Source organism: Lampetra planeri, chromosome 12 (assembly GCF_965212315.1).
Source record: "Lampetra planeri chromosome 12, kcLamPlan1.2.h2, whole genome shotgun sequence".
Taxonomy (NCBI): Eukaryota; Metazoa; Chordata; class Hyperoartia; order Petromyzontiformes; family Petromyzontidae; genus Lampetra; species Lampetra planeri.
In genome coordinates, this window is record NC_136118.1 from 8,368,006 (window position 1) to 8,390,720 (window position 22,715).

The 22,715-nt window shown below is 51.0% G+C and overlaps 1 protein-coding gene across 2 annotated transcripts in view; it reads left to right on the forward strand.

Moving 5' to 3' along the window:
• The window catches only part of SFXN5 (sideroflexin 5), a 132,447-nt gene that overhangs the window by 97,345 nt on the left and 12,387 nt on the right, over nt 1–22,715 (forward strand). For both annotated transcript variants that reach the window (XM_078599406.1, XM_078599407.1), the window contains one exon: nt 9,250–9,367. In XM_078599406.1, the coding sequence (XP_078455532.1) occupies nt 9,250–9,367 (118 nt within the window). The remainder of the gene's footprint in view (nt 1–9,249; nt 9,368–22,715) is intronic.

Below are 22,715 nucleotides of genomic sequence, written 5' to 3' on the forward strand. Positions count from 1 at the left end.
GCACGTAAAAATCTAAAAACATATGTAAACGTCCATATTTATTCAGGTGTTTTGTATTTAGGGGGTAGAGTGCAGCGGTTAAGCATGTCCCGTTGGGAACCTGGCAGGAGGAGTTCGATTCCCAGCCACGACGTAACGTCGGTGGCGAGCGACGTTTGACTCAGTCCTGACTGCATCCCCCCCCTCCCTAGCTCCCCTTGATCAGCGTAGCTGAAGCAACCCCCAAAACCAACGTGGGGTGGGGAGACTTTCATCCAGCAGTGGATTGATTTCGTGCTGACGGATTGTCACAATTTCGTGCTGATGAATTGTCACAATTTCGTGCTGATGAATTGTCAAATCTTGGTCCCGATTTCACGTCCCGATTTCACGTCCTGCTCGAGTAGCCTAAAATCAGCGTTACAATACAGCCCTGCTTTCTGTCTTGTATAATTGAGTATTACTAGCCACATATTGATGCAAGTATCAAGAGCTGTTTGTGGAATCGATGTATTGGCTACATGCCTATTAGTCACATGCCTATAACATGCCGATCATCTCACGAGCGTGGACTCCCTAATTGGGAGGCGGTGGTTTAGTGGGTCGTGTACCGCGAGACTCCTGGCCACGGCAAACATGAGTGGCCAGTGGCATCCGAATCGGGCCCGAGCCCTCCCCGAGTTCACCATTCCCGCACGGGACAGCGCGGTGACGGACGTTTAAACGATGCCCGTGACCACACGGCACGGGGGGGAGGCTTTCGTCCAGAAATAGGTTGAGAAATGGCCGTTCATTATTTGTATTACATGCATCTATTATGAATGAACGATGCTGACGAGAGGCAACCGGGATGCGCGGAAAACATGCGAACGTCCGCACAGATCGTTCGGCAACCCCGCTTGCTGTACCGTCTCCTGATCCCATCTTAGGTCCACTTCTTCTCACCATCACCTCCCCGTCAACCACCCACCCCCCCCAACCCAACCGACCCCACTATGGCCCTGTCCCCCTTCCCTAACCCCTCTCGCCCTCCCCCACTAAACCCCCCTAACTCCCCACCTCGCAACTCCCCTCTTCACAGCCGTACCCTCCCGGCCCCCTCGCTCCCCGAGCTCGCACTGACGAGGAAAACCAATATTGCCCGCGCCGACGATGATGCTGGGTCGAGTTTGTTTGACTTCTGTACCAAAGCGCTAATATTAACCAGAAAGTGTAAGCGCACCTGAAATAATACGGCCGAGTGCTGAATGACGGAGCGCGCTTGACAGATCTAAGATAAACTATCGTTGCGCCCGCGCCAGCAGGCTTAGGAACAGCCCGCCTAGGCCCGGTGACCTCTGGACAACACTTTTTTTATGCCACTCAGGAGGCGCTAAATCAATTAAATCTATTATAATGAAGCATCCTTCACATTCTTGAGCGGATATGTCACCGGTTATATTTAGCGCACGTGTAATTCGCCGGAGGGGAGCTACGGGTACGTTGGGGATGCGGCGGGGGGCGGGGGGGAAATGATGAGGTCATTTTATTTTAAGAGTTAATGTCAGTCCGCTGATGTGATGAAAGATTCTCCGCGCTATGTCAGATGTGGGAGTTGTTTGTGACCATCCTTCACCGTGCTGGTCGGTCAGGGCTGGCGAAGGGAGAGAGGGGGCGGGGGGCTACAGCATTGGTTCAGAAATGTGAGACATGGCAGTGATTAGCGCAGCGTGCTAACCACTGTGCTACCGCCCCTTTAGCCAAGAAAACTTTGTTGAGTCTGAAGACTCGTTCGCTCGAGGGCCCTGTATTGTGACGCTTGGCCGGTGCCATGTATCGGTGTTTTGGCCGAACGTTGGAGGACACCAGAGAAACCAGAAGAATTATCGTGGCCAATGCAAGGTTGATAACTCAAAGCTCTGCGCAGTTGGATACAATCATCAATTCGACTCCCCGAGCGATATTTTTGAGCCTATTAGCACCTCATAGAACAATTTGTAACAGCGGTACAGATCGTAGTTTTTGTTAAAGCAATATATATTCAAATAAAATCAAACACTAGATATTAGATATAAAAAAGAGGCAAAAGGGTTGAACCATTTAAACGTAAAATTAGAGCATGAATGTCTCATTTTGTGGATAGTTGTACAAATGGAGGGGGAAAAAATGTCTAGTAATACATATATAGATTTAAGAGTGGATGTGTTGGCTGTCTGGCTAACACATTGTCAGATCGCAAAGGACTGCGTGTTTGTGTATCGGTGTCTCTCTCCCGCTCTCTCGCTCGCTTGTGTAAGAATTGCCTAATCAATCCCACATTCACGAAACGTGGCCGCGACCATCTGCTCCACATTTACCTCACCAACACCCACCCACCCCAAATGCTGGCCAAAACAAGACGCACGGCGCTCACCGCTCCACGACGTAGGCCACGGCCGCTCTCGCTTAGCAACGTGCCGAGAATTTGAACCAAACTAAACTATTTAAAAAATATATATTTTAGCAGGTAAGGCCCCACTGAGCTACTGTATATAGCTCTCTTTTTTAGAAGCGACCCGGCCACAAATTATTGCTCAACGAAAGTGTCTTATCACGTGGAAATGTATCGCAACCAAATTACTCTTATAATCGCACGTCGATTCTAAATATGGAGGGGGAAAACCGGAGGAGAAAGATCAACGCGGCCACGGGGGAGAACATGCAAACTCCAAATATATAGGCGTGATGGGTCGGGATCGAACTCCCCACCCTCCTGTATACCAGGCGAGGGAGTTAACATCTCGCTCACGGCACCGAGACCGCTACCCCCTCTGAATCCCCAGACATCTGCGTGGACGCGGTGGGGGGCTGCAGGCACCGAACCGCCCTGCTGCTGCTGCTGCCGTCAGGGGCTGTGTGGTGCCAGAATCGGTTGCCACCTCGGGGATCTCTAAAAACCGGGACGATAGCGTGACACGACAAATATTTTACAATACCAGCAGAGGGGTGGGGGGGGGGGAGATCTGCGTGTAAATGCATCGTTTAGAGTGTTGTTGTTGTTGTTGGCGTATCATTACGCAACTGACAAAACCTGGGGCTTATACTGTCCCGGGAATACTCACAGATTGCCCAGGACAGCAGCTACCTCGCAAGAGTAAGATCCAGGAACACAAACTGAGACAGGTGGCAACCCCCAGTGCCTCCAGCAGGTAGCGGCCGGGTTGATGGCGGATGCATTGTCAAGGGTCGTGGCGACGCGACCAGAGAGGGGGGGCGGGCAGTGTGCGTTGGGGCGCGGGGGGTGGGGCGAGTTAAGAGACGCGCACGAGACCCTGATTGGTTCATTAGCGCCGCTTGTTTGTGCAGCCTGGAGTAATTACACGGCTGCATGGAGCCTCCCCCAGCCACCTCCTCCCCACCTCCTTCCCCACCCTCTCCCCTCCCTCCAACTCGCGCTCAATCAATCTCCACCACCTCGGCTTCCCCCTCCTCCTCCCGCTCCCACTCCCTAGCACATTCGCCCCACTCCTTATCCGTGCCCCCTCCCCCAAGTATGATGTGTGGGGGTGTGTTAGTAGAGGAGTGGGGGGGGGCAAGGAGATAGCAGAACGGCGAAGATCGTTGTCCTCGTGCAGCGGTGTTTATTTACCCGGTCACCGAGAACCGCCCAGCTGTGTAATTGCCGCTTAATGGGCAAGGACATGTCAGGCTGATTATATTAGTTTCGAATCGTGGGGATGCGACGCATGGGGGGAGGTGGCGGCGGGGGTGGAAGACACAAAGAAGTGTTGGTAGTGTTGGTGGTGGGGGGGGGGAGGATGAAAGAAGGAGGAGGGGGCTAGAGGAGGAGAGGATTCGCTTGACGGTTTCTGCTCATCCTCCATTGGTGTGCCCAACGCCAACCCCGCAGTGCGATGACGATGACGTAGGCTCGCGCATTGATCGATCGCGAAGGGACCGAGCGATCAGCACCATCGAACCCCCACGTCCGTCCGTCCGTCCTCCTCCTCTGCCTTGCACCACTTTATGATACCCCCCCCCCCCGTACTCGCCGCCGCTCGTGTTGTGCCGGTTTTTCCCGTTGCTTTGCTCGCGCAAACACGTTTCTAGCGGCCTAATTTGCACGTTCTCACTTTGGCCAACATCGCTTGCCGGCGCTCGGAGAGAAAGTGTCTGTGCATGCATTTATGTCTCTAGCCTCGCCGTGCGAGAGGCTGCGTTCGTGGCGGCCCATGTGACTCTCGTATGGCTCCGTCTGTGTGTGTGTAATGCGTGTGCAAGCTCTGTGTGTGTGTGTGTAATGCGTGTGCAAGGTCTGTGTGTGTGTGTAATGTGCGTGCAAGGTCTGTGTGTGCAATGCGTGTGCAAGGTATGTGTGTGTGTGTAATGCGTGTGCAAGCTCTCTGTGTGTGTGTAATGCGTGTGCAAGGTCTGTGTGTGTGTGTAATGTGCGTGCAAGGTCTGTGTGTGTAATGCGTGTGCAAGGTATGTGTGTGTGTGTAATGCGTGTGCAAGCTCTCTGTGTGTGTGTAATGCGTGTGCAAGCTCTGTGTGTGTGTGTAATGTGCGTGCAAGGTCTGTGTGTGTAATGCGTGTGCAAGGTATGTGTGTGTGTGTAATGCGCGTGCGAGGTCTGTGTGCGTGCGTAATCCGCGTGGCTATATATTTATATAAACTGTTCGCATCTCTCAGAATGCGCCCGAGTTCGATGTCTCTCTCTCTCAAGCTAAGCAGCGGTGAGCCTGGATAGTGCTGAACCGCGACCACCATGCATCACGGGTGTTAGTGCTGCTGCGGCTGCTGCTGCTGTTGCCAGGACGCATTGTTGGCAGCAGAGGCACAGAAGAAGAAGAGTGCAGAAAATCCATTGCACTGTAGTTCTACTCTCTCACGTCCCTCACGTCTGTGCTCCCCCCCCCCCGCAACTTCACCAGCTCGCACTAACCATCTTCTTGGTTCTTTCGGTAAAGTCACGTAGAAGGGAAGTAATAAAATAAGAAAAATAAAACATAATAAAATAATTCTCACGACGTTTCGGCCACAACGCAAGCAGCCGTCCTCAGGTGAAGACCAGGTCTTCACTATTATTATTTTATTACTTCCCTTCTACGTGACTTTACCGAAAGAACCAAGAAGATGAATCCCTGCAGTCACGAAAGCTTTAAATCGAAATTTCGCACTAACCAGTTTGGTGAAGTATGGTCAAATGCCCCCCGCCCTGCCCACGACTCCCACGGTGTGTGGAGGCTCGTATCACGGTCGTTGCATATTTGCTTGCTCATATGTTCGGACCTATGAATGCGAATACGAAGACACACACACACACTCACGTATGTGTGTCCGCCTGCCTGTGTGAAGGAGTGTTTGTGTGTGTGTATACGTGTGGTTGTGTGTATACACATATACAAGCGGAAATTCTCTCTGGATTGTGGAGGTCATTTGGAGGGGGGGGGGGTGCAGGCATCATTAAGGGGCCTGACCCCAGGAAATTACTTTTACAATCCGAGGAATGTCAGGAGAGGATTCCCCCTGTGTGGCTGCTTGTCAGGGCGGGGAGGACTCTCTGTGAAAATAACAACAGCGTTGATCTGCTCGCGGTGTCATTGGCGGAGGGGGAGGAGGGTGGTGGGTCGAGTTGTAGTGAGTCTCGGAAAATGTGTTTTATCCTGGAGGAATCCGATGAGCTCCAAAGCTCTTTCTCACAGATGCTCAGCAGCAAGAGCAGTGGGCAGGGCAGATTATTTGTTGGTGTAACGTTCTGACCTGCCCCTACTGGACATCTGTGAAAAAGAGCTGTATAGATTTCGATTTAAAGCTTTCTTGACTGCAGGGATTCATCTTCTTGGTTCTTTCGGTAAAGTCACGTAGAATGGAAATAATAAAATAATAAAAATAAAACAATAAAATAATTCTCACGACGTTTCGGCCACAACGCAAGCATCCGTCCTTCTCGACAAACCTGCTCTCCACCTGAGGATGGCTGCTTGCGTTATGGCCGAAACGTCGTGAGAATTATTTTATTATGTTTTAATTTTTATTATTGTATTATTTCCATTCTACGTGACTTTACCGAAAGAACCAAGAAGGAGAGCTGTATAGCTCCTCGGATTCCTCCTGTATGAATAAATATTCAGATTCTGATTTCGGAATTGTAATTCTCAGATTTGTCAGCACTGCAATTATGGGAGAATGCATGCGTATATAGAATGTGCTAAACTTATCATGAGCAACAGTAACTATGCCTTATCCACTGCTGGATAATTGCCTCGAGCCACTTGTATAAAGTACGAGCCGTGAGTGGGCGGGGCGGGGGGTGGGGGGGTGAGGCATCCTACAGAACTGAGTTCGATTCCCAGCCATGGCTAACACCAGTGGTGAGTGAAATCTGAACTGGTCCTGGGCCCTCCCACCCTTCGCCCCCTGGCAGTGACCAGCACCATGAAGTAAATCACCCCAGTTGCCGACGGGGAAACCTTCATCCTACGGTGAATTGCCGTGTCAGTGTTCATGTCAAACGTGGGTAGCTTTGCACAAGACGCGGAGGAAACGCTCCCAGATGTCTATTGTTTTAGTTTTTGCAAACAAAGTTAAGAGGTGCTACACTCAATGTGGAGAGTATGTGCTACGTGTTTGTGTGTGCGTGTGCACTGCGCTACAAATCTGACTCCCTGAGTTTGATTCTTGGCTAATGTCAGCGGCGAGCGTCGTCTGAACCGGTTCCGGGCCTCTCCTATGTGAGCTCGGCCTTAAATGAGTAGCTGGTGTGGTGTGTAAACATCGGCACTGGACAAATACGTATTGTTGACCACACACGCACGCAAACAGCACTTGCCCTAACAGTCTGCTCAAGGCTATATAGGGGATCTTTGTTCGATCTTTGTATTGTACACACTCGGGCGTTGCAATATACAACGGCATCTCTGTCTTTTCGTCTCAAACGGTGTTCGTGCCAACAAATGCGGTGACGCGGGATCTCGGCACATCTGACATCCGTTTGCACACAAATTATAGAACAAATGATACATCACCTGAACTTTGTTTTCAGTTGCACTACGCATGCACGCACACAGTCAAACAGGCACTCATGTACACAATCACAAGCACGCACACACACACACACACAAAGCCAAAAGACCCATATAGCCTTAAGCAGGCTTGTTGGGGCAAGTGCTGTTAGTGAGCACCCATTCGGGCCGGCACAGCACCAGGTACTCGTATAAGGCCGAGTTGACCTCGATGAACTTCGCAACCGATCCTATGGCTGCACTCAAAGTTAGAAGTTCAGGTTTTGAGGCGCCATTCACTGTCCACTATTTCACCGTTTCTCATTTACAAAGACAAAGATCCCCCCATGTAGCCTCTTAACAGACTGTTGGGGCAAGTGCTGTTCGCGAGCACCTATGAAGGTTGGCACAACACACAACGGGGTGAGTGGCCAGCATCACGCCCGGCCGCCTTTGGCTTCCTAGTGGCGAGATGTTTACACACTGCACCAGGTACTCATTTGAGGCCGAGTCGACCTAGGGGAGGCCCAGGACCGGTTCAGCTAATCGTCACCGGTGTTAGCCACGAGCGAGAATCGAACTCGGGTCGCCAGGTTCGTAGCGCAATGCGCTAACCGCTACACCACCGCTCCCCACTTACACGCACACAAAGACAAACACACGCAGAGTCTGACAACCCGCGCTTTAACGCGCGCATGCCAAGGGTGCGGCTCAGGGTTCGCGACCTCGGGAAATGAGCGGTGAATGGCTCGGATTTCCTGCCGCGCTGTGATCTCTGACCCGCGCCACCACAGGTGTGCCGGGGCACACAGGGGGCGAGCAAGCGAGCGAGCGAGGGACAGAGACGGAGAGAGCCCCTTCCATTCTCAGACGACGCACAGCGTCGCTCGCGCCTTTAATTGCAGACACTGCCCCGCGTGGTAATTGCCTCTGCGTGATTTGTACATTCTGTAGTTGTGGTGGTCGGGTTGATGAGATAATGGGATTTTTTTTTTCTTCACTCTTTTTTTTTAATCGAAGAATAGTAATTTGATGAAATGTGATATATACATTTTTTTTTATCCTTTTTTGGGATATCGATTTTCACATTTCAGGATTGGCCTGCTTGCTTTGCGAGAGTCCCGCGTGGAAGCGCGCACATTCTTGTTAACGGCCCTTGATGTACAACGTGTTGATTTTAAAAGGTTTTTAAAAAAATTAATTCGCGCGTGAAATTTTCGACGTATCTCTAAAAGAGTGCGTAATTGCCGGCGTTTTATTATTTTTAAGATGTCTTCCTTTACGGATCTATATTAGCCACATGATCTAATAAGAAAGGATCAGCATTACCCAATGAAATATTTCTGTGCTCGAGAGGTCAATAATACCTGCGTAAGCATTCTGCTTGCACACGAGAATTGCCTTCACACTTTTGTTTAATAGCAACATGATAATAACGATAATAGTGTTTAATTGCCTGTTGTCCATGTGAGTGTACATTCATTTGTCATTGTTGTAGTTTGTGGTATGTATGCAGTTGAACTTCTTTCGCACCGTACGTAGCCAGCCGTGCTAATCTTTGTTGTGATTAATTTTTTTTTGTTTGTGTTTTTTATGTTTTGGTGCCATTTCTTAATTTGCTGTTCATTTTTTATTTTGCTTGCTGTAGTAAAGGTTTTCATTTGCTTGGCGTGTATGTGCGTGCGTGCGTGCGTTGGCCTTCTTTCGCGCAGCGCGTAGCCAAACCCCGTCTGTGGGATTTGCTCCTGATGTATAATTAACCTACTGCATTGTGTGACGCCGTTGGCACGAAATGACGCTCCGTATAAAATTCAAGTATCATCATTAATAACACTGGTCAACAAAAAACAAAACATTTCTGGCCTGGACTTTTGCAGCTGTTCTAGACTAATTTCAGGGTGCTGATTCCAAATCTGATCTCAGATTTGCTCTATCACATCTCATTTTATGCTATCGGCATACCCCATTTTCATTGATTTTACCTGAAATTAACTCTGTCACTTAAGTTGTTGCGAGTCGGTGACTGCTTTAGTGTTAAAACATGGTGCTGTATTTTTAGGATAGTGTGTTTATAATATCATTTTATGTAGATATCCACATTTAATATTTTTCTTCCGCAGTTTTTATTGATAATGCAATATTTCATATCTCAAAAACCTAATGCGATAGACAAAAACTGATGCCAGATTTGGAATCAGCACCCCAAAATTACATTAAACCCGTTGGAATACCTTATGCCAGAAAAAGTGTCTTGACCAGTGTTATCGATGCAGGGTGGTGGCTCACCCACCGCGTGTGCCTGGCACAGGACCGCGCTGCTGCGCGCGCGGCCCCGCCTCGCGCTGCCGCTGCAGACCCTCGTGTGCACCGCCACCTTCGCCGCCGCGCTGCCCCTCGCCATCGCCATCTTCCCGCAGTACTCCCAGGTGAGCGCCCCTTCGTCCACACCCACGGTGGTGGGGGAGGGGTGGTGGGTCGGGGGGGGGGGTGGTGGGGAGTGGGGGGGGGGGTGGTGGGGAGTGGGGGGTCCGATAACAACACGGAGGAACGCCGCCACCTGTTGCGATTTTCCCAGGATCGTCTTCCCGCTCTTCCAATTGTCCGTCTTCCCGCTCTTCCGATTGTCCGTCCTGCGAGGTCTGTAAGTCTTTCCCGGGACGCTAAAAGTCAGAATGAGAATTTTTATATTGGAGGAATCCGATGAGTTTTAAAGCTCTTTTTCACGGATGTCCAGTAGGCGCGGGTGGTAATAATAGCGATGATACACCCAGGGCTCAATTTCTCACTCATTATTTTCCTGCACTGCTGCTCGGCTTGGCTTGGAAGCGGGGGTTATCGGTGTTAGGCCTCGCGCCTTGCGCTGTTTGGTCAAAAGATTCCTGCTACTAATTTAACGTGGGGAGGCCTTCACCCAACAGTGGACTGACAAATGACTCTCAATGTTTTTTTTTATGTTATTCACTAAACTGTGAATGCAGCAAGCACAAGGTATGCCTATCCATAACCATCCTGTAAATTGTTTGGTGATACTTGAGTTAGCATTGGTGCCCAAGGACAAATAAAACATTCAACACGCTCATCATTAACGCCGAAAAGGAAACGTATAATAGGCGACGTTTCATGGAAATGGCCCTTCATAGCATAATGATCCCATATTATCGTAGCGTATATTGCCACCACCACCCACACTACTGGATCGCGAGGACAAAACAAGGCGAGGTAGATGTGGCTGGGTGCCAAAATGATTCCCGTAGCAGCGCTCCGGACTGTTCGCGGCTTACGTTAACCACTCGGTACGCCGTTCCAGACGATGTGAGACATTCCTCCTCCTCGTGAGATGTCCTGGATCTTTGTACGTCAGGGGGTGGCAGCCCGAAATGTCGCTCGGACAGGTAACGGTAAAACCTCTCCTTTCATCCACATGGTCAGACGAGTTGTAACGTTTCGTGCTTGTGATTCGATTCGAGATTCCATTTTCATTAAGTTTGGGGAGAAGGAGACAATGTCACAGGTACACTCTTATGTCACACAATAATACCAAATGTTGTCTCCTGCTGTGTTTAGAATTTTAATAACGTTGCATTAATAAGTACACTGTAGAGAAAATGAGCAATGATAATTCACTCCTGTAGCTTGCGTGTAATGTTTTGTTTCGGTCACAAAATAAACCCAGATAGATCATCAGTGTAACTTTGTACGGCCTAATGTTGGATAGCAAATAGCCCTGCAGGGTGTGTGTGAGATACAGCTCCAGTTACTATTCGTAAATCAAGGCATCGATTCATCAATTAAAACCACTTCTTACTCTCACAATACACACACAGAATCCTGCATTTATTTACACACTGTGCAAATTGTAGGTACCAGATATGCTAACGTTCAATTTAGAAAAGCGGAGCGAACAAAACTGTACAGACGAGACGAAAAAAACCACAATGGAGAAAAAAAAAACATCCGATGTTTTTTACAAGGAAAAACATATTTTAAAAAAATAAAATCACGACACGGATTTGTCCTAACATTCACCGGGATGAATCGTCACATGCCCAGGGTTCACCCCCTTCTCTGCGCTGACGGCGCGTGGAATTGATTGTCACACTCTGGAGCATTGCGGTGACGACGACGGCGGTGGGGGTGTCGAGCTGAGCAGCAGTTGAACTTTGAACTTTTAACCGCAACGAATGGGGACGCTACCCCCTCGCTCACCTGCCCAGCGCGGCCAAGAAGGGGCCCCTCAGGAAGCACGGCGCGTGTTTGAACGCCCGCCCGCCCGCCCGCTCTCTCTCCCACTCGTTGGCTCGCCCACCCGCTTGGAGCTCGCTCGTTGGCCATGTAACGCACGCACGCACGGGGGACTCTGGGCAGGCCCCGGCACTCGCCCGTCGATTGTATCTGCACCGTCCCACGTCGGTTCTATCGCACGCTCGCATCTTCCCGCGCCGCCAGCCGCAGAGTGTGCGCTCCATCACTCACGGCCGCCGCCGCCGCCACCACCACCAAGAACCCCCCCCTTCCCCCCCCCCCCGCCGTGTCTTTTGCGCGCACGCAGGCCGGACGGGAACGGCACCGCTGTGCGTTGGCAGCGGACTCCGTCCAGTTGGGTTTTATTTTTCGTGGAATGTGATTTGGAAAAGTGTTGACTGCGCTGTCGCCGTGACTCTAGACCGACTCAACCGCGGCAAAGAGGCGAGCGGTCGCTGTTCCGAAACGGCTGACGACGAAGCCGCCACCCTTCTCTTGGCAGAACGGAGCCACGAGGGGCAGTTGCGCTAGGCCCTCAACTTTTGTTAGGATCCTCGGCAGCAGAACTCCAACAGTTGACCCCGATTCGTCAGCTTGCCTTGCGCCATCCCAAAAATTGGTTTCTGGGATCTCGGACGAATTTATGGAGGGGTGATTTATTAATAGAAACCTTTATTACTGAAGTGATTATGCGAATTGCTCTGATAGCATGAAGGCGAAGATCTTAGCCAAATACCTAATGCACTTGGAGAAGTGCCGGAGTTGGTTAACGTCCTTTATTTAAGACCAGGGGGAAGAGACCATTGGGAGCAGGAGTTTCTTTAGCAAAACGGGGGGGGGGGGGGTGGGGGATCTGGGTTAAATAAATAGTGGAACAGCAGCCAAGGTTCAGTGGGTAAATTGGTTTAACGGTTTTCAGCATGAGGCAAATGTGAGGGTCCAGTTTCTGCACGTCATTGCCAAGCATTCCTTTGCTAAATCAAAAACAATGGCAAGTTCAATGTGAAATGCTGTCATGTGATCGTGTATCGAAAACACTATCAAATGCAGTGTTTAGAGCGAAGACGTTGATTTGAGGAGTTACGTGAAGTAATTTGAAGTCTCACAGTGGCTGACTTTTTAGGCTCCATTCGCAGTGAAATAGATAAGCCAATGCAGCAAATATTGCAGCTTATTTTGTCAATCCACTGCTGGATGATGGTCTCCCCCACGCCGTGTCAAAATTTGGGGTTTGTTTGACGGTGTCAGCACGCTGGTCAGTGCAGCTTGGCGTTGTTGTTTGTTTGTCGTTCTTACCAGTGGGCCTGTCACGATGCCTCGGCTCGTCGATTAGAGACCAATCCCTACGCTCTCGTTTAAATGCGTTGAAAGCGTGCGCTTGATAACCGCTCATTGATATTTTTGCAAATTGGATGCGCGAGCCGCAACGAGGCCAATGGAGTGGAGGAAACCGTACAAGTGTGACGGACCAAAATTGAGAACCAAGGAAAACGAGAGGCCGTTAAAATATATTGAAAATGGCATCGCTGAATCGTGACAATTAATCTCTTCGCTCGAGAGGTCAAAGGTTATATACCTCCGATTAGCACGGTCGGCTATGTACTGTGCGAAAAAAGTTCCACATATATGGCGACTTCCCAGCACTTCTCCCCGCACGCTCCTCTCGTGCATCTACAAGAAGCGGTTTCCTGGTGTTTACCTTTTACAAACTCTGAGAGGTTCACTTTTAATGCGAACTCGGGCACCCAAAGTGGTATTTTGGCTGCTATAAATTTCCATGTAATAAGTCACTTCGTTAAGCTATCATTTGTGGCCAAGTCACTTCTTCAAGAGAGCTATGTAGCTCAGTGGGCCTTACCTTATAAAATAAAAAAATAGTTCGTTAAATAAAGTTACTTGGTATAAAAAGCCCCCATGGTGCTGGCATGCATTTTTGCATGAAAATTTGCTCCTATCTGGCTCCGGGCCACTGCTGTCCAAGTCTCAATCAGATTATTCTCTACAGCGGACCGAATCCGTGTGTTAGACCTGACACTTGCCTGGCCAGCGGAATCAAGACAACCACCTGGCACAGTTGTTTAATATGCCTTCAAACAACAAAACACACAACAACAACGACGACGATGACGACGAGTGAGAAAATCACCTTGAATGCGTTCGATCTCATCAGATTTCTGAAAGTAAGCAGGGTTGAGCCTGGGCAGTGCTTGCATGGGCGCTGCGGACTGCTGCTGCTGCGGGGCTGTGATGTCAGCAGAGAAAGAGCAGTGCAGCAAAGTCCATCGTTGTGCAGCAAAGTCCATCGTTGTACCGCACTTCTGCGCTTTCGTCAGTCCGCACTGCGACGTACGGCCAGTGAATCCCGCACTGCTGAGTCAGCATGGAGAAAGAGCCCTCGTGGAGCAGAGTGAATTGACTCAGGGCTGTTAAAAGGAAACGAAAATCTGAACCTTGAGTTGAGTCGGGCAGTATCATACCCAACATTAAAATGTAGCACTGTACTACAAAGACCGGCAACAAAATGAAAAATAATTTAGTAAATCGCTCTTTTCTTTTTACTTCCAACCTGAACGAGCGCGAGACCTGCGTGGCCAACCGCTGCGGTGCGTTTCGCACAGCTGATCCCAACGAGACGGACGAAGAACAGCCCCTGCCTGCCTGCCTGTACAGCTGAAGTTCTGCTTTGCCTTTGCATTCCTCTGCGGGAGCGGCACGCGGTTATCCAGAGGTAACGGGGGGGGACCTCGCTCGGGGAGCCGCGTGGACTGCCAGGGACGGATCTCGCTTCACGTCGTAAACGTGGCCTCGGCGTGAGCGGTTTTTGGAGCACGGCCTGGATGGCCGTGTGCGGCCCGCCCGTCGAGATGTCGGCGCAGCGCCGCTCGCCGTAGAGCACTGGCGGCGACGTCGGCGAGTGCGGATGCTTTTGACGTGCGACAGACAGGCAGCCGGCAAAATTTGTTTTTTATATATATATATGAAGTTGGGTTTTTGTGTTCAGTCATTGGTGACCCAGGCTTGGACCATCATCAACTCACTGCACTCGAGAACCTGGTTTAACCACAGCTGGCTGCAACCCGTGTTCGAACCCAGGGTCTGAGCTGTGCTGACCCATCACTCTGTTCCATGGCGCACAACGACTCACCCTCTGTATCAATGTTTTTCTTCACTGCACGAGCGGATATTTCCCCCGGCGTGCTGAGATATCGGCTGCTGCTGCTGCCTTCCCCTCCCGCCGTACACTGTCCCGCCTGGCTGCCACGCAAACCCCCACGTACCTCCACCACACGGGTAATTGGTCGCGTGCATCAATTGCACCCGTTCACGATCTTGCTCCGAGGTGAACACTCACCTCGCCGTCACGTTGACCAGTGATGGAGCGGCAGCACGTAGTGGTGAGCGCGCTACGCTTCGAATCCAGCGACCTTGGTTTGATTCTCGCTCACGGCCGACACCCAGTGACGATTATCTGAACCGGTCCTGGGCCTTCCCTCGGTCGACTCAGCCTCAAATGAGTACCTGGTGCAGTGTGTAAACATCGCTACTGGGGAGACAAAGGCGGCCGGGCCTGGTCCTGGCCACCCCCACCCCTTTTGTGCACCGTGCCGGCCTTCATAGGTGCTCGCTAACAGCACTTGCCCCAGCAGTCTGCTAAGACTATACTGGGGGATTTTTGTCTTTATTTGTGTGTTGGGAGTGGTGGCACACTGCTCCCCACACGTGCACGAGTTCGAGCCCCAACCTCGGCTAACATCGGTGGTGAGCCTTACTCGCTGCTCGGTAACAGTACCTTCCCCACAACTCCGTTAAAGGCCACAGGTGGATCATTGTATTTTGCACGTGCATATGCGTGTGCTTGTTTATGCGTGTGTGCACGTGTGCAGGATTACAAAGACAGAGATCCCCCCTGTAGCCTTTACCGACTGTTGGACAAGTGCTGTTTTTTCTGAAGGCGGCCAACACGGCTCGCTCGAGGTTGTGGTGATGTTTGCACACCACTCTAGGTACTCGCATAAGGCTGAGTCGACCCAGCGGAGGCCTCGGACCGGTTCAGATATTCGTCACCGATATTTGGCCGCGAGAGCGAATCGAACTCGGGTCGCTCGGTTCGTAGCACAGTGAAACTGTTCACTGCACCACTGATGGTATCGCGCATGCATGCTCTTTGCGCGGTGCCACAACAGTTAATATACTGCGCTCACAAATCCAGCCACCTGACTTGGATTCATAACCATGGCTAACACCAAGTGGCATCCAAATCTCTCCGAAGCCTCCCTTAGATCGACTCGGCCTTAAATGAGTCTCTGGTGTGGTATGCAAACATCATCACTGGGGCGACAAAAGACATCCGGGTGTGGTATTGGCCGCATCACCCCCTTGAGCGCCGTGCTGGCCTTAATAGGTACCCACCAACAACTGCACTTTGCCCCAGGCATGAGGATTAGGTGTTAAGTTTGGAGTCAGGGGTTAAGGGATGGGGGTTAGGGGGTTAGGATCTTTACCTTGGTGTTACCGTCGGGGTTAGCACATTCTCTCGGCACGATGGATACAGAGGCTCAGAGTATCGAAACATGACCTGGGGGATTGCTTAGGTCACCTCGGCCTGAAATGGCGCACGCCGCGTGCGGGGAAATGCGTTCGCGACGTACAGTGTTGAGTGCACGTGAAACGGATGCTCGTTAGCTCCAGGCTGGCAGGTTTTTAGGGAGGAAGACGCGGGGGCGGGGGGGGGGTTATTACCGTGACCCCCCCCCCCAGGGTGTCGTGTAAGCGAGCCCATAACGCAAAGCCCGCAATTTTCTCCACTCTCTCGTCTTATTGAGGAAGCGGCAATTGAACACGCTCGCTCGTTAGATTCAAGCGCCGCGTGTCGTTCAAGCGCCACGTGTCGTTCACGCGCGCGTGCACGCACCTGCTCGCGGAGTTGAGACCGTTAACATTATAGTTCGGCGAGTGGCGCAGGTGGGCACTGAGGGTTTGGGAGCCAAGTGCAAAATGTGCACGTGGAACTTCTTTCGCACCGCACGTGTGCTTATCCGGAGGTGCGGGGGAAGGGCAACAAACTAAACACAGAAAGCAATTCTAAAGGGAAATGAGTTACTTCAATGTAGATTTTAAAGTGTATTGCTCTAGTTGCTTCCTAATGTCGGAAGGAAGAGCATTCCAGACGGCCACAGAAGCGCGTCTGAAAGTGCGTGATGCGGTGACCATCTTTTTTCGATGGCTAAGCCGAAGTCCGTTGTGATTTAACACGGGTTGCAAAACGAAACCGGTGAATAGATTTTATACACTTAACTTTGTTCGCACCGCGCGTAGCCAACCGTGCTAATCAGAGGTGCGAAATCCGAATGTTCATGCCCGGAAAGCGTGCGTGCGTACGCGCGCGTCTTCGCGACGCGATGTTTGTGAGCGTGGCACGGAATGAACAGCGTCGTCGTCTTAAAGCTTTCGTGACTGCAGGGATTCATCTTCTTGGTTCTTTCGGTAAAGTCACGTAGAAGGGAAGTAATAAAATAATAAAAATAAAAATAATAAAACATAATAAAACATATTATGTTTTATTTTTATTATTTTATTACTTCCCTTCTACGTGACTTTACCGAAAGAACCAAGAAGAAGCGTCGTCGTCGTAATCAACAACACTCCGACCGGCGCGTCGTTACGGCCGCTCCAACGTCGTGTTGCGCGGAGAGAGCGTCGTCGTCTGTGACGGAGACGCTCGCTCTCGGGATGTCTGCGGGCGAACGTTGACGCGGTTTTGCGCCCGGTGGTGTCGCGGGTTACGGGGTGGCTCACACATTCAGAGGCACGAAGTCAACGGACTTGAGATGACAAACTCGTCCGCTGCTCGCGGCTTTCGGGCTGCGTCGTTCCCGCAGACATCGATTGCGTTGTTGCGTTCAATTGTGATGTAGTAGAAGGGAAGCTGCCGCGATGTAATGGCGGGAAGCTGGACTTGCAATCTTGAGGTCGAAGGTTCGCTCTTCCGGCATGGCATTTAAAATCCCCCCCCAAACCCCCTCGCCCCCCCCTACCTCCAGCGGTGTAAAGAGTCGATCGCCAAGTCCCGGGTGGTGAGATAGAGTGTGGTAACTCCCACGTCTTCCAATTAGTCTGGCTATCATTTTTTTTATATTAAAATTTTATTTTATTTTTCTATCTACGTGACTTCACCGAAAGAACCAAGAAATACCATGAAAGAGTCGGGCAAATCCTCAACTGTAAAGGGGGTTGCTCTAGAGCTCCGTCGAGTTGGAGGCCCTCCCTGCGCCAGCAGTGGCGTGAGGGGCGGATGGCAGCGCTGCGCCCTTCACCGCCTTCGCGTCGTAGCTGGCATCTCGCCGGAGACGCGGGCCCTGCTCTTACAGCGAGGCACCACACAAACACTCGCGCCAGGACTCGACGATAACCTGCTCGTCGCAGCGGCCGTCTTTTTTTTTGTCGTCGCTTAGCGCGGCAGCGTTTTCCAAGATAGGAACGATCTTCAGAAATCCCCCGTTGGCGGGGCAGCCGTCCAGCAAGTCGGCTAAATTGCCGATTAACGGATTATGTCTCCGGTAACTGGAACATTCCTTTCTCAAGCGAATGTGACTTGCACGTAGCAGTTACTTCCAACGCAACCGCATTGAGAACCCGACCCTTTCATTTGGTGGCTCCGTTCGGGGGATCTCTCTCCTGACCCTCAATTAAGAAAGGAAAATCACATCTAATTAAGGCCCTTATGTCTGAAATAGTTTCTAAGATCTCTATGAATATAATCGCATGGCTGCTAAGCTATTGCAATTTGCATATGGTCGGAATGCCTTTTGTGTGCGGATTTCAATTTGCGACGAAAAATGGAACGGATTCTCGTGGGTATCAGAAGCTGTCGGCAGTAGCTGATGACGGCCGAGTGCCATCGAGTTCGGCGATCTTAATTTTTTTGTTTGTCGGAAATTAATTGGATGTCTTACGCTTGCGACAGGTGACGCACGTTCGCGGTATGGTGTTGCGCCAAAAACACAGCCGCGCGTGAAAATAATGGATACATTTTTCGCTCTGAGTGGTGACAATTGCATACCTATCGATAAACGTTTTATTTTGCGTGAATTTCTAAGTGGACCGATGATCGGTAGCAGGAGCACCGTGATGTGTGTGTGTGCAAGCCTGCAGGCGCAAACTGAGCTGATCGTAGAGGGTAGAGATCTTGCGAATGAGCCTGTCCTGGTCTTCAGTTCTCTCCAGGCCAAACACAAGTAGTTTGAGTTGTGAATTTTTCCCAATCGCAACGTTAAAGCGTTGGCGCCACGCTTGGCCCACCGCGACACAACCCTGGCAAGCCGAGTTTGATTCCTGACCACGTCTAGGATCGGTTTGCGAGTGATATCTGAACTGGTCATATATCTTCTTGGTTCTTTCGGTAAAGTCATCACGTAGAAGGGAAATAATAAAATAATAAAAACAAAACATAATAAAATAATTCTCACGACGTTTCGGCCACAACGCAAGCAGCCGTCCTCAGGTGAAGAACAGGTCTGTCGGAAAGACAGCGTCTGAATGAACACCACCAGGCTTGGCAGCGTATATTTAAGCTGGGTTGGAGGGGGAAGAGCGCCTTGACAAAGGATTAGTCACTACATATCTGCATTTCCCATAAATATGCTAAATTCCTCTTGATATGCAAATTCCTTTGTCAAGGCGCTCTTCCCCCTCGGGGAGGCCTTCATCCGACAGTGGAGTGACGAAGGGCTGTAAATAATTATTGTTGTTATTGTTATCAAGACATAACGATACAAGCAGCCCATTACAGGGAGGCAGACTTGCCTGCAAGTTATTTCACGACAACACATTGCAGCATTGCGGTAAACGTCGACCGGCATTGCGTTGGGGCTTGTTATCCGACTTTCCCACGTCACCAATCGCCCCGCCCAGGTGCTGCCCCAGTGCTTGAGAGACCCGTGCCATCCCAGCGGTGTTAGAAGTCAAAATTCGGGTGGAGAATTACAAACTGTCAAAGTTACATTCTTCCCCTCTCGCGCCTTTAATTAAATCACTTTCGGGTTTGTTTTGTTCTTACTCCCCTTTCCCGCTAGAAATGTAACGTACCGTGTAATGGCTTTTTTCCTTTTAAGTCAAGTGGACGTAAATATTGGGGGGGGCTCTCCTCGTGATAACAGAAGGCAGAAGTAATTACTCGCAACTGCCCACAGAAGCCCTTGCAAGGCTGTTGTAACCTGATGTCGGCAGTAATGATGCTATTAATTCGGGTGATGTCAGTGCTCGTGCTAATCCGCCAAGTGAAATTGATGTAGAAGCCTCTCTCTCTCTCTGTGACCTTGGTGGTAGCGGTGGTTACCGTGCCGGTGCGAATACGTTGCCCGCACTCGTGAGCGTGCAGGTGTTACGGCCTTGCCGACGGAATTGTTTCACGTTTAAATTTTTCGCCGTTTGATTGCCTACAAAACCTGCTTTGTTTTCCCGCCATTATTACAATTATTAACTTACTCACCCAGAAAAGCCACGCTGAGTCCGAAGACTCCTTTTCAGGAGGGTCCTGCATTGGGATGTTTGGCCAACACCGGTGACATTGTCTGTTTTTGGCTATGGAGGAGGGGGGGGGTGCGGGGGAACGTGCACACTTCACACAGACCGGCGCCCACAGGTGTTACCACTGCTCCACCCTGCCACCCCAATATAACAGCGCGCCGGGTTCTTATGCAGCCGTGATCAACTCACTGCTGGATGGAGGCCCTCCCCAAGCCTTTGCCGTCTCTCACGTTGCTGAGGAGAGTAACAATCCATCTGCCACTTGCAGACGAGCTTTATGCTTGTGAGTTGTGTATATTTAATATTTATTTTGTTGAAATTTTCAGCACGTGCTTTTTTTTTTACTTTTTTGGGGTGGAGCGATGGGCGCGGTGTTTTGCGCGCACTGCACTGTGAAACTGAACACCTGCGTTCGATTCCTAGCTAAAGTTAGTGGCGAGCGATATCTGAACTGGCCTCGTACAACCTGTTCATCAACCTGCGCTGACCAGCATGGTGAAGTATGGTTAAACAACCCCCGTGTGGGCACGTTTCTTACATAGCCCGGCCTCTGTCCACCCAGCAGTAGAAGTGGATCTACCACATATACTTGATACAGCAATCGTGCTGTGACGGTCCCACCTGAAGACGGAAGCTTGTGTTGCCTCCGAAACGTCGTGATTTTTATTTTATTTTATTTTTATTTTACTTTTATACATTTTATTTGTATTTTTTTACCTACGTGACTTTACCGAAAAAAACCCAAGAATATGAATCCTTGCAGTCACGAAAGCTTCAAATCTAGAATGGATCTACCACAGTCTATCAGCAGGTCACGAGTGGCGAGTGGGGAAAGGCGCAAGTGGTATTCCAAGACGTGGAAGAGTAGGCCAAATACCCTGCCAGCGTGGGCGGATAAGTCGGTTCATCGGAGTACGATGGACACCGTGGTATCTCACGCTTTTAACCAAGTGGACCAGATGAGAACTGCTTTTCGTCTTTAGCTTGTTGTCCTTCCCCCGCACACCTCCGAGTAGCACGGTTGGCTACGTACGGTGCGACATACACAGACAAAGATCCCCCGTGTAGCCTTAACAGACTGTAGGGGCAAGTGCTGTTAGCGAGCAGCACCTATAAAGGCCGGCACGGCACACGAGGGGTGGGGGTGGCCAACACCACGCCCGGCCGCCTTTGTGTCCCCAGTGGCGATGTTTATACATCGCAGCAGGTACTCATTTGAGGCTGAGTCGACCTAGGGGATGCCCGGGACCGGTTCAGATAATCGTCACTGGTGTTGGCCGTGAGCAGGAATCGAACTCGGGACGCCAGGTTCGTAGCGCAGCACGCTAACCGCTACACTACCGCTCCCCACATACACATAATACATACACACACACACAGATGTCACGGTTGTCTTGACGGAAGCCCCGTTGTCGCGCCGTGTCACTGCGGTGCCAAGTTTCCAGAGCCGCTCGAGAGTAACGGCTTTGTGGGAGACGATTGCCAGCGGTGGGCGCGCTGAACCTGCCCGAGTGAATCGCGGCCCTTACAACCGCCGCCCCCAGCTCGCCTCGTCCGACGGCCTCGGCCGCAGAACCCAAGGCCACCACCCCGGCACTGCCACAACAACAACAACAACTCCTGTTGGGGGGTCACGTGCCGTCGCAGCCCCCCCCCCAAAAAAAAAATAAAAAGGAAAGCGATTAGGAAATTCCATCTGTTATGCCGCTTTGACTTATCGCACCGATGTGAACATTTCGCGCATCGCCTGTATGCTGTTTTAATGGGCGGCCATAAATTTTAATAAATAACCTTCCCCCTCCTTTGGCCCTCCCGTCTCTCCTGCCCACGACCTCCTCCAAACAGCAGTCCCTGTCCAAAATAACCAAAACCCCTCAACGGCCCCTGATCACTCACGACTCACAGCGCACACCCAAACCCCGCAGGGCCCCCCCCCCCCCCCATCTTCCCCCAGGGGAATTGTGTTAATGCGAGTTTACACCTGGCCTCCCCAAGGACGCGATGCGCGGGTCGCAGAACCGCCTGCAAAGATCAGCATCGCTGGCGGTCACTGCGACACCAAACGGCTCGCGGAACGGCGCCGTTGCGCAACCGCCATGGGAAACTTTTTTCCGCTTTACAAACACGCGCAAGCAAAAAAAAAACGCGTCGAAATATTCCTGCACACCTTTTCCGCTTGTTTTGCCCGACTTACAGTTAAGACGATTATTCTAAGGGGTAATTAAACGTGCCGCGTCGGTGATTGCCTAATGAACGTGTCGCGTGCAGATGGCCGTGCAGAACGCGGGATGGCTCGGTGCCAGTGATCGTGTATTCGATATCCCCCCCCCTCCCCCCCACTGCTCGCGATGCTGCTGCCCGCTCGGGGTACCACGCTGAGTTGGTTGCCGTCGACTCGACGTCGATCCTTAAGCTCGCGCCCCTCCCGGTTGAGTCGTGCGCGTGTGCGAATCGATGTCTTTTACGATGCGCGTGCGACTGATGTGATTCCGCTCCGCGTGTTATTAGGTAGCGACTGGAGCAGTGCACTTTTAAATCCAGATGGACAACTCGTTTCGTTAGAACTGCGTTTTGTTTTTAGTTTGTTGTCCTTCCCCCGCGCGCCTCTGATGAGTACGGTTGGCCACGTACGGTGAGAATGAAGTTCAACATGCATGCCCCTGCAGCCACTTATCCTTCACCCCAGTGTTAAATGATCCTTGCATCAAATCGCCACCCGAGTGGGCTTGGGACACGTCAAACGTTTCCACCCCGAGATAATTCGGGGGGTTTTTTCTTGTCAGCTTATTTGACCATACTTCACCACTCTGGTGTCAACGCGGCTTGGCCGAGGTGCGATGGGGAGTTGGGGGGCCCGGAACCGGTTCGAGGCATCGCTCGCCCAAATTGAACAGGCGCAACCTTGCGCGACCATTGCCATGATGCGTTATTGATTTTTGGGTGAGATCGTGCTCGGTTAAAGACATGCGTTGTACACCCTCCTCCACCCCGACACGCCTGTTGACG